A 12,992-nucleotide genomic window follows, 5' to 3' on the forward strand; every position below is an offset into this window, starting at 1 on the left:
CTTCAAGGAGGGTGAAACCTCCTTGTCGAATCCCAAATAATCCCTGATGGCCGAAGTCACCCTTTCCCCACAGCACTAAACTGGAAATTTGGATTACCAATACAATGATATTACAGCTAATCCAGAGGAATTACCACTACACTACTGTCTTCCCTTTATTGCAAGGGGGATGGGATATAAAGGTGAGGAGGTCTTGCTACAACTGTACAGCACATTGGTGAGATTACGTCCAGAATAGTCCATGCAGTTTTGGTCTCCTTTCTGAAATAAAGATACTTCCATTGAAACAGTTCAGAGAAGGTTCACTCATTTGACTCCTGGGATGAAGGGGTTCTCTTGTGAGGAAAGGAAATGTTGAGGAGGTTGGGCTGATACTCTTTGGAATTTAGAAGAATGAAAGGTGGTGCTGGTTACATATATAGGATTTGGAGAGGACTTAATAGGGTAGATCTTGAAAAGGCATTTCCCCTTGTGGGGGAATCTAGAACTTCATGGAGGTGAGAAGGAATTTTCTCTCAGAGAATTGTTAATCTTTGGAATTCTCTATCCCAGAAAGCAGTGGGGGCTGGGTCACTGAATATATTCAAGCATGAGTCAGACAGATTTTTGATCTACATGGGAGTCAACAGTTATCATGGAGCAGGAAGGAAAGCGGAGTTAAGGCAACAATCAAATCAGCCACGATCATATTAAATGGCAGAGTTGGCTCGAGGGGCCAAATGGCCTTCTCCTGCTCCGATATTTTATCATCCTACTGCGAGAAAATCTGGTTAGTTCGTTTTAAAAACACGATTCTGCTGGAGAGTTTTCCAAATTTTAGGCACAGAACTGGAGCAGGTTCAATCGTGAAAAGCATAAGCGAAGAAGAAATTTCGATGATAATTTTATAAAATTACCTGTGTTGTAATGTCCATGCCATCTTCCAAGCTTACCATTACTGAGGAACCACTCTCAAGCAGCTCTGCCATCACCACAGCCAGTTGCAGTATTCTGTGTATCTGAGGAAGCAAAATTAAATTAAATCTGCTGTGTCGTGGCATTTCAATGTAGCAACTGCACTTTAGCCTGCATGTTTTAATTTTATTGTGAATACACTTCTTGTGTGACGTTCTTACTTTGTTAACTTAAATTAGTCCCACCATCTTAATGGTTTTATATACCTCAAAATTTTCTTGCCTTATAAAAAGGTACTGCTGGATGTTTACAGTTAAAGCGGAACTAGAATAGAAATACCACCCAGCCACCATTGCAACTTACTGATATCTTAATGAACACATTCCAATTAATTGAGAAAGATAATAGAAAAAAAGTACACTTCCAGGCATAAACGTGAACTATTCATATGGTATGTTCATACATTAAGTAATACATTTGCTATTTTCAATGAACAATAATGCCCAGCTGATAGACAAAGACAAACACCTTCACTTTGGCAAATATAAGCACGTTCAGATTTCTGGTCATAATTTTAAAAAAGAGAATAATTTAAAAGCTAGTTATTTGCAGTGACTTGAAATAGTTTCTGCGATGATCAGGCATTATATTCCCTGTTGACACTTGTTCCAAAAGCACCGTGTCCTATTCTCTGAGGAGGAAGGAAAGCCAAAAAGCTATGACATATTTTCTAAGTTAACATCATTCAGAAGAGTGGAATGTTTCATCAAAAAACACGCCAGTGTCCAGTGCTTTGCAATCAAGAAAAAATATATAGGTTGACCAATTCTGAGTAATCGCCTTTAGAATGAATGAATGAATTACCTGCAAAAGCCATTCAGATTCTCCCAGTAACCTGTACAAAGTCATGTCCGCATCATTAGGGATTGTGCTGGGTACGCATGCTCTCATTAGCTTTTTGAAACTGGCTTTCACCTGACGAATATCGCAGTAATCCACAGGTATCAACTCACAGTTAATAGCAAGGTCAGGTTTAAAGCCCTGAGGACAAAGACAGTGTTAGTATTGCTAAAGGAAGTGAAACATAAAACTATTTCAAATTTGCATAGATGCATATTTAATCTTGTTAGCAGAGGATGGATGACCCTGGACAATTGCAGAGGAGAAGGATAAATGGAGTAAAATAGCACAAAAATAAAGACAAATCTTAGAATCTCTTAGGAGACCTTTTAATAATGCCACTCTATAACCAGGTGTGTGAGAGTAGCCCAAGGTGACGAGTGTCGCAACTCCTTGTAGGACACCTTAGTGCCAGAGCTGCTATCGCAATTTTAAAAATACCAGATTAGTGGGCTTTAATAGTTCCTTCAATTTTCTGTTTTATTTTCTACCTTTCTTAAAATGAAAATGCAGGCAAATGCCCCTTTCCCAACACCAGTAAAAATGCATCTTACAGTGTTTACAATTGAATGTAGAAATACCATGAATGCATCTGTGCGATGAGCACAAAAAGCAACTATGCTAATATTGCATTGATTTCTATGTTTGCATATTTAGCTTTACAATAAAACAAGCAAGCGCAATAGATACAACCAAACTAAGAAAATTAATCTCTGGTAAATTTATAAGAAAATAAATAAAGTACATATATAGAATTCAGTTTCCATCTTACTCTCAGCTGAGATTTTTCCCCAAACAGGTACAGGGCTGCTTGGTGCTTCAGAAGTTGGTTCTGCAGAGTATTGTCATTGCCAGCAGTCACAGGTGATTCCTTTCCTGCTAATCTTGCTCCTACATCAGTGGTTGAAAACTGGGTGTTGAAGCGATTGCTTGAACGTAGGCTGGCCCACATACCTGAAGAGCAAATAAAAACTAAACTTTGAGACACAGTAACTTCATATATGTGCATAAAATTAAATACATTTTCTTTGTGAAAGCAAGACTGCTCATGAGATATTGGTGAGGAAATTACTATTGTTGATTTTCGTGGATGAAAACTCGATATGATAATCCCTATGTCTATTTTAAAGCAGGCACTAATACATTTATTTAAATAGCTTAACAACCCTGTTAAAATAGCAGGCAGAGAACATACCAATGCATTTAGCATTCATCTGCTCACAGTGGTTTCTAGTTCATTGTGAGTCAGTTTCCGACAACTGCAATAAAGCAATATCATGAAATGGGATGAAAACAATTATTTCTAAAATTATAGCATTGGATTTTCCAATGGACTGTTCAGACGTGAAAATGAAGAAGCAATGCTCATTTCCAATAGGAGAATTGGGAAAGAAATCTTCAGACCAAAGAAAATAATTTTGGGTTTTCTCAAAAATAAATAAATTGCTGTCGTTACCTACTGCAGCTAGTGAAACAAATATCAGAGATGCTTAAATAAATCTTATGTGAACAATGCCTGTTTTTTAATTCATGACTACAAATAAACTTATGACTATAGCATTATCATAGAATTCACAGTGCAAGAGCGGCCATTTGGCCCATCGAGTCTACATCGGCTCTTGGAAAGAGCACCCTACTTAAGCCCAGCCTCCACACTGTCCCAGTAACCCCACCTAACCTTTTGGATACTGAGGGGAAATGTAGCATGGCCAATCCACCTAACCTGCACATCTTTGGACTGTGGGAGGAAACTGGAGCACCCGGAGGAAACCCACGGAAACACGGGGAGAAAGTGCAAACTCCACACAGTCATCTGAGGCCGGTATTGAACCTGGGACACTGGAGCTGTGAGGCAGCAGTGCTAACCACTGTGGCGCCCCATAAATAAATCATTGGTGATATAATCAAACCCCATCTCACCTGATGTCAGAAATAAACTAGTAGTTTTGATGACAATCTTACCCCAAAAAAGATTCTAAAGATTATGCACTAACATTTTTTGAAATAATTTTGAAAAATAAATTGACCTTTTCCATACCCACTAATAGCTAACTGTTTATGTGAGCAAAACATGGTTTAAAAATTGTCTCTGAAGCACTTGGATAGTTTCCAATTTAAAACCATTGGGAAGTTTTGGTCATATTTCTAATATAGATATATTTCAATATCTTGCACTTGGATTTGGCAATCATCCTTAAATATTTAGTGATGTCAGTTGCTTCCCCAAGTTGTGGAGACTAAACATTTGTAAAGGCCACTATATAATATATCAAGGAAGCTTTTCCTGACACTGATTTGTTTATGTCATTCTGTTCAATTTGGGAAGCTTGATAAATTGTTGGCTTGTATATGCGAGTAAACACTTTCGTTTGAGAGATGTCCAAGAGTTCAGTTTTTCTTCAAAGGATCTTGAATAGTATAGCCAAGCCTGACTTTCTCCTAATTAGAATCCAATAGTGATAGTGGAAGGCAGAGACATCCTGGTAGAAAACAGCCACTAAAAGATAAAGGAGTGTGAAGAGGGCTATATAGGCAGCATTAGATGATAGATGTTACACTGAAGCCAGTTTAAAACCTTTAGCTCCATTATACTGGGAGAAGGTACAGAATTACTCAGTTAAAAACAAACTGGTAAGTGCAATAATACAAGGGGGCGGCACGTGGCATAGTGGTTAGCACTGAGGTTACGGCGCTGAGGACCCAGGTTTGAATCTCGGCTCTGGGTCACTGTCCGTGTGGAATTTGCATTCTCCTGTGTCTGTGTGGGTTTCAGCCCCAAAACCCAAAGATGTGCAGGTTAGGTGGATTGGCCACGATAAATTGCCCCTTAATTGGAAAATAAAATAATTGTGTACTCTAAATTTATAAATGTATAAATAAATTTTTAAATAAAAAAAATGTAATATTACAAGGACACAATTTGTCTCTCAAGAGGCCAATTTCCGCAGGTGTTAGGTCTCAAGGCTTGTTGCTCAATGTGGGACACTATTATTTGCTGTGGCTCCAATCTGTCTGCTGATAACAGTGAGGTGGAGAGATGGATGGCATACAGCAGCCATTAAAATAGCGGGGGTGGGGGGGCAATTGACAGCTCCACCCTAGATATCAGACCACTGATACCACTAATTGCAAACAGACATACCGTTGTAATGATTGGATAGTTCAATTAAGCTTGCGTACCCTTAATGTGATTGGTTAATTATTCTCATATATTGTGCATTATGTAACCTTAATCAATAATCCTGTTGAGACATGGGTAAATGATTGGATTATGCTATTTTCTTGTAATCAAATCTTGAAGTATAACTGCCTGTACTATCATTAAATCTGGAATTCTCTCGTGCCCCACTTGGAATGTCAGAGGCCTTTGCTATAGCTTGAATAAACTGGATCCTTTACTCCAAGAGTCTGGTATCTCATGAGTAAAGCACACAAAGGTCGAATAGCTGTAATTTTCTCCGCAGTGTTTTTCAAGGATCTGGTTTATATTGTTTTAACCTTTATTGTTAGATATTTTGAAGTGAATAATAAAGTTTGTAAAGCTATTATCCTTCTTAATATGGTTCTTCCACTGACTATGAATAGTTCTAATAGTATGTAGCCGAAGTCGCAATCTAACAGAACCTTTGCTCTTCTGCCCAATGATTATGTGTAAGCATATATTACAGCAAAATAACAGGAATAAAGGGACAATTGTCTTTACAATTCCTGTGGCATTACCTACATATTGGACAATTAAGAGCATCTTTTGGGATGTTAGGTTAATTTTAAGGAGTGATCTGTAGTGCCAAGTCTGAGGAAAGTATACAGCTTAGGCAGACCAAAAATTAACACCTCATCCTAAAAAAAAATAATTTATGGTACAGCTTATTCTGAAATAATTTAAGAAAAAATAAGTTACTGTTGTAACCTGCAGAAAGGCACATTTCAAACTGTTTCACTGAATCATGCTTATTCATGCTGGGAGTTCACAAGTGCACACACTTCAACTGCGAATCCGAGGAACTGCCCTCAGAGATGTAATTTTTAATTGATAAGCTGACACTGGTAGACCTGGGAAGAATATCAAGTTGCACCGTTGATTTTCAGAGAGGTTAAAACTTGATGGTGAAAATGACAGAAGACATTCAAAAAACACAAAAGCTGAATCATATGATTTTAAAAAACAACGAATTCTTGGAAAGTGGGTATCACATAGGATATTTCCTATCCCTCGTTGTTCTGAAGTGATGGTGGTGGTTCTTGTTGAACATCTGCAGCAGATTGATACAATTGAGTGGTTTGCTCGTCTATTTCAGATGGCAAATGAAACACATTGGTGTGGGTCTGGAGTCACATGTATGCCAGATTAGGCAAGGAAATCAGGTTCCTCTCTCTAAAGGATATTAAAGCCAGTTGAGGTGTTAATGAATCTGTCAGATACATGTTCACTTTTATTGATACCCCAGCTTTTTGTTTTTAGATTTAAATTATAAACAGATTTCAAATCACATTCTCAAAGTTATTAGTTCAGGCCTCTAGATTACGAGCTCAGTGGCAGAACCACTAGGGGCTAGTATGAGCATGACAGAGTCAATACTTGGAACACAGTATTTGCCACCCAATTATATTGACTACGTCATAGTTTAGTGCAACAGTCAGAAATTATTTGTTTTACATTGCTTGAGATTCTGGCTAAGGAAAATAACTATTTCTGCAAATGCTTTAATTTGCTTCTTTTGCTGCTTAACAATATTTTGGGATCTTCGAAGTCAAAATTTACTCGATACCAACTTCCAAAGTCAAGAAAGATCATGTGATAAAATTAAAAGCTGGAATAAACTAAAGAGAACATCCTGTTGGACCCCTTCATATTGCCAGCAATCTGCCTCAATACATTCCTGGAACATAAGGATCTGGGCGGGTGAAGACATTGGGTGGAATCTTGTTGAGGCACTGGTGCCAGTTGGAGAGCTGGTGAGAGATGCCAGTGGCCAGCCTTCCCCTGGAATCAAGATCCTGGGGTCGAAACCTCGCTGACCGAGAGCTAGGGTTGCCAACTCTGGCTGGGCATATTCTGGGAGATGTCAACAGAAGAGACGTCACAGAATCACAGTAGCATGGCATGAGGGGGTGAACCCATCGGGTGTGGAATGGGGAAGGGTGGTGACATGCAAAGATCAAAGCCCCGGACAATACTGGGAGGGCATGCTTTCTTTGACGCATATAAACAAAGCAAAGTACCTTGTATCCTTGTTACAAATTGACTAATTTTGGCCCTGCTGTGCCAGGACATCTGCTGGAACTGTGATCAGGTGCCCTTTAAAGCAGCCGCTGCAGAATCTTCGCCCCTCTGGCTGAGACCCCAATCTTTCCTCTTACCACCTCCCCCGCAGTGCTTGCTTCCTCCTGATGGTTACATTAACAGATTTGCGCACTCCATCCTTAAGGCAATAGCCTGGAGCTTCATACCAGTTTCGTGGAGACGTGCTGATTCCCCTACCAGCTGACATTGCACTCACCTCCGTGTTGGTGGGGGAAACAAGGCAGGGTAGCAAGCAACGACATTCATGTGCTAAGTACACCTGTGTGGCTGTGACGTAATATGTTAATGTCATCACACCAACTGCATCAGTGCGAGAGCTCTGCCTAGCCTGCGTGTGAAATGCTGTTCAGTTAAATGGACTCTATAGCTGCTGGAATGGGAATCAATCGATTAATGGGCAATCCTCCCATTTAAAAAACTGCTGGACTGCTTTTAATAGCCATCAGGACATTTGGCGTCAATTCTAAGCATCCCCTAGCCATTTGGATGGGTTGGCAACGCTACTGACAGCTGAGGGCCAATCAGAGACTGGTAGCTATTGTGCTCAACAACACCACAGGTGAGGTGCTGGCTGCTTCAGAAACAATAGACTGGAATCCCAAGATCACAGACCATCACGGGTCACAGGTAAGTATTCTGGTGGGAGGGATGTCTCATGGGGTGAGAGTCACGGGGACCAGGGTGTAGGGGGTCAGCAGCCAAAGCAGGGGGTTGGCACTTAGTGGTACCCCCACTACTGGTGGTGTGGGCAAAGTTGAGAATGAGTACCTCAACTTTGGTGGCGTTGGGAAGGTTGCCAGGTAATACTACTAAGCAGGCTGGCGTAGCAACAATTGGTGGGGCTGAGTTTCCAGGTTGATGCAGCATATTTACAGAGGTGCCAAGTCTATTGTTTAAGAGCCCTTCTGTTTATCTCCTTTGTTCCCATTTATATTGTCATTTAGGTCTGTGGACCCTTAATCGGAATGTGCCTTTAAGCAGAAGACTCTAGGTTGAAGCAGTCTGCTTGGCAGGACACTGTATTTCCAGGTATTGAAAAGGAGAAGTCAGGCTCCTCAGCACTGAGTGAGCCAGGCTTTGAGGCAGTCAGATCGATTGGTTGGCTGGGACAGTGTTCTGCCTGACAATGGTCAGTGATTGATTCCTGTGTGACACTTTGAGAGAACAGGGTAGAAGAGTTTAGACCTTGGACCTCTTTCTCCTGCTTACTGAAGTGAAAGAACCGCTTTATTGTTCTGAAAGCAGAGTGTGCCCGGCACATCCTTTGCTGTGAACTTGGAAAAATGCTAAGTCTGTAAAGAAGGTAGGCAACCCGATCAAAGAAAACCACTTCAAGCCCAGAAGGAAGAAATATCACAAAGCTGTACTTCATAAAGACACTAACTAGAAGCCATCCCGGTGCATCAAAGATCCTTATCCTTTTAATTTTATTAATCTTGTCTTTCCCATTCCCCTCTGTTGTTTGTCTGTATATGTGTGCACGTGCATGTCTCTATTATATATGGTGTGGGGGCAGTTAGGAAGTGGGGGTTTAGGAAAGGAGTATTAAATAGTCAGTTACATTTTCTGTCCATTTAATAAAAAGTTACTTGTGTTAAAGTTATAAACCTGCTTGTGACTGCTGTTTATTGGACTCAGCCAAGGACATCGGTTGGGTATTTTAAATAAAATCAAATTTTTCCTGTGTTGCGACTCTGGGTCAATGTGGAGCTAGAATTGACCGCGCGCTAGCCCAGGGTGTTGTGAAAATAACAATATTTGAGGAAAGTTACTTGGTTCTGAATACATTAAATATATTAAAAACGGTGTTCTAATATGATAAAAATATTTTGTGTATGTGATGTAACACAATTATAGACAGATTTATGATGTAAATTTCTTGGGTTGGCTTATATTCAATTTTGGTTTCAAGAAAAGGAAAGCCTGTCACTAGGACTATAAAGACAAACTCATATTAATGAGAAGCAGAATACCTTTAGCCTCTGACTTGAAATAATATCAGCAATGTCTTTATGAACACCATGGTCTGAATTTTTCAAAGAGCAGGTTCTGGCCTCCCACCATCTGAACAGTCGGTGGGGAACACAGCCCAAAGTACCCCGCACCCATTTAAAGATCAAATGAGCATCAGGTGGCTGCAGGTGGGACTTACGCCTCTCACTCGGCAGGAAGTCCTGTCTTAGAGAGCTGCTGACCAACTCAAGACTCTAAAGCAACAAGAGCGGCAGTGGACTGAAGAGGAATTGTATGACAGCACCGGAGCCAGAGCACATTCAAGAGGTCCCAGGGCAGGAGGATATGGTAGGCCCAGATGCAAAGCGAAGGGGTTGGGGGTCACTGGACCGTAAGGGGCAGATGCCCAACTTGAGAAGGGGCTTTTGATTGAGATCCCCCCCCTTCCTGGTCAGATCCAAGTCCGTTGATTTTCTGGCTTCCCCCATACAAGGCCATTCTGCTCACCAAACTAAAAATTGAGGCTAAGCTGGAAATGGCCCTTAACTGGCCACTTGTTGGCCAATTAATAGCCGAAACTGGGGCAAAGGCAGGCTTCCTGCCCGAGTCTGTGCTCCCCCACCCCACTGATGTAAAATTTCAGCATTGTCAGGGCAGTCGAGAACCCAGAGGGAATCCCTTTCCTTCAATTTCATGCTCTCCATTACCTAAAAACCTGCTGGCGGGGGGCACTAAAATTGTGGCTGTGTCATTTTACCCACTGTGAGCAATGTATCTCCTAACAATCACATTTATATGGCATTGGATAATTTATGTTAAAGAACAATTTTGATATTTCTATATTTGATCGACACATGAACAGAGCAGCAAAAAGCAATATTTTACACGAGTCAAAACTTTTCAAGATGCTATGGAGAAAGAATCTGAAGTTATTTAATGCATGCAATGCGTGTCAGATGTGGTTTAGTAATATTTATTTGCTAAAAAAATTTCTGGCTGGAAAACCATTGTTTATATTTATGTGGCTTAACCATAATCTAAGACACATGACTTGTACTATGACAAATGACAGGCTTTCCATTCTCATAATGAGGAGATGTTGTCAGTGGGACAAAAGTATGCTACAAATTCACAAGAGACACCAAAGAATTAACCTTCAGATTGCTGAAATTGCACTTTCAGTAAAGTACAATATGATAACGATAAATTAGTGGCAGGCAAAAGATCAACCCAGTTCCTCTTTGAACAAGACAGATATGAGCATGAATGGGATCAGTACATAAGAATATAATACAACACAGTACCTTGGTTGAAGACTCTTCCTTTAACTGCACTCTTTTGTTGAGAATGAGTGAACAACTTGTCCCTGTACCCAAGTACTGGTGGAGCATAACAATGACAGAGAAAGAATTTTCAGATATCTTAGCATGAAAATCAAATTGATCCCAAAATGACAAGCAATTATCGTATACAAAGTTGGAGTGTGGCAATAGATGAGGAAGACCTGAAATTAATTGGGCAGGGGGGAGGGGGAGAGAGAGAACTGATCAGGCAGAGACAACCATCACTTTATGCGCAGTTACTGCAGCAAAAGCCTGCCAGAATCAGGGAGAATGTTCCAAGTCCAAAGATGTGCAGGTTGGGTGGATTGGTCATGATAAACTGCCCTTAGTGTCCAAAATTCTATGATTAACCTAGGACAAAAGTTCGACACAACATCATGGGCCGAAGGGCCTGTTCTGTGCTGTATTTCTCTATCTATCTATCTATCTATCTAATGTTATCTAGCCCACCACCTCTAAAATACTCCTAAAAGTGAAATCAGAAGGCGAGCTGGTATACTTAAAAAGCAATATGTAGAACTCTTTGGGGGGCGGGGAGCAACAATCTGCATGCCTGCCCTGGATTCTACTGGTACAACCCAGTTACTCTCAAGGCTGGTGTATTCTCATTAATTTGATTATTTTAAAAAATAATTTTCCAATTAAGGGCAATTTAATGTGGCCAATCCTACCCTGCAGATCTTTCGGTTGTGCGGGTGAGACCCACGCAGTCACGAGGAGCATGTGCAAACTCCATACGGCAGTGACCTGGGTCTGGGATCGAACCCGGGTCCTCAGTGCGGTGAGGCAACAGTGCTAATTCATTTGATTACTAATGAAAATGGCAATGATGTTAGGTCACACTGGAGCCTAGGAGCTTTAGACTTATGGATTTTCTACAATCTGGCTCTTCCCTAGCCAGCATTTGCCTGATAAGAAAGAAGTAGACTGAAATGTCACTCCTTCGGAACCACCAAGAATTTCTGGGAATTAGCACAACCAGTTTTTGCCATTTTCCTGGAGCCACGGCATACTGGCAGAAACCCAGAGGAATTTAACAGTCATAATTTATTTCTCTTTAAAATCTTTAATGAATAGATCATGCTTGTCATAATGCCAATTCATTACATTGTAATGAATTCATTTGTAATGAATAACTAAGATTAACTAAACAATTAGTTGGTACAACTCTAAATACATTAAGCATGCAATAACGAAATAAAGCAGCAAAAGCATTTTCACAAAACAAGCAAATTTGTAGTGACAATTTACAAAATCAATTATTGTGCAAATTTACAATTACATATTTATCAACAAATTTTACAATTCACAACTGTGGGAACCTAAATATCAAAGTTAAATTAACAAAATAGGATGATATTAGTCATCCCAATTTTGGCTGTTAAAGTAACATCATTAACAGGAAATTACACAATAAGATTACTTTAACCAGAGAGCATAATTTTGGAATGTTGCACGAACTTAAAAAAAAGTCCAAATCAATCTTTCAATTTCTAACAACTAACATGCTTCTTTGATATTCAGACGGCATGAATTCTACAATCCCTGGGGTGATGATTTTTACAGTCCCTCTGACCATGCTGAAAGATCTTCAATGTCAATAATGCTTCACAGATATCAAAATAACCTATGCCGATATAACAGTACACATATTTGGAAAGGATTTTAAGTGAAGGTAGTTTGGAAAATATTGGCCCTGAAATTCTAGGACATTGTTGGTAAGGTAATTCTGAGTAGGGTATCAGCTTTTGGTGCACATAATAACTAAGACGTCAGAGTTAAAATAATTCCAAAATATATGTTATTTCTGGCAGAATTGTCTCTTGGTCCAAGGTGTGCTTGCCGCAAAGTGTTAAAAAAAATTATTCATTTTTCATTTACAGATGTGGCCATCACTGGTTAGGCCAGTATTTATTGCCCATGCCTAGTTGTCATTCAGAAGATGGTGATGTGTTGCTTTCTTGAACCGCTGCAGTCCTTTAGGTGTAGGTACACCCACTATGCTGTTAGAGAGGGAGTTCCAGGATTTTGCCCCAGCAACAGTGAAGGAACGGCGATATATTTCCAAGTCAGGGTGGTGAGTGACTTGGAGGGGAACCTCCAGGTGGTGGGGTTCCCAGGTATCTGCTGCTCTTGTCCTTCTAGATGGTAGTGGTCGTGGGTTTGGAAGGTGCTGTTTACGGAACGTTGGTGAGTTACTGCAGTGCACCTTGCAGATGGTACACAAGATTGTCACTATTTGTCGGTGGTGGAGGGTTTGAATGTTTGTGGAAGGAGGAGCAATCAAACGGCTGCTTTGTGCTGGATGGTGTCGAGCTTCTTGAGTGTTGTTGGAGCTGCACTCATCCAGGGAGTGGAGAGTATTCCATTACACTCCTAACAGGCTTTTTGTGGGTGGGGGTCAGGAGGTGAGTTACTCGCTGTAGGATTCCTAGCCTTTGACCTGCTCTGGTAGCCACAGTATTAACGTGGCTAGTCCAGTTCAGTTTCTGATCAATGGTAACCCCCAGGATGTTGATTGTGCGGGATTCAGTAATGGTAATGCCATTGAATGTCAAGGGGCGATGGTTAGATCCTTTCTTGTAGGAGATGGTCAT

The 12,992-nt window shown here is 40.5% G+C and overlaps 1 protein-coding gene across 3 annotated transcripts in view; it reads right to left on the minus strand.

The window, feature by feature from the left end:
- The window catches only part of sbf2 (SET binding factor 2), a 725,521-nt gene that overhangs the window by 43,372 nt on the left and 669,157 nt on the right, over window positions 1–12,992 (minus strand). For all 3 annotated transcript variants that reach the window (XM_038808179.1, XM_038808177.1, XM_038808178.1), the window contains 4 exons: window positions 10,357–10,431; window positions 2,567–2,748; window positions 1,759–1,935; window positions 897–998 (listed from right to left, as the gene is read on the minus strand). In XM_038808179.1, coding sequence (XP_038664107.1) covers window positions 897–998; window positions 1,759–1,935; window positions 2,567–2,748; window positions 10,357–10,431 — 536 coding nt within the window. The remainder of the gene's footprint in view (window positions 1–896; window positions 999–1,758; window positions 1,936–2,566; window positions 2,749–10,356; window positions 10,432–12,992) is intronic.

The sequence above is a fragment of the Scyliorhinus canicula genome, chromosome 9 (genome assembly GCF_902713615.1).
Source record: "Scyliorhinus canicula chromosome 9, sScyCan1.1, whole genome shotgun sequence".
NCBI lineage: Eukaryota > Metazoa > Chordata > Chondrichthyes > Carcharhiniformes > Scyliorhinidae > Scyliorhinus > Scyliorhinus canicula.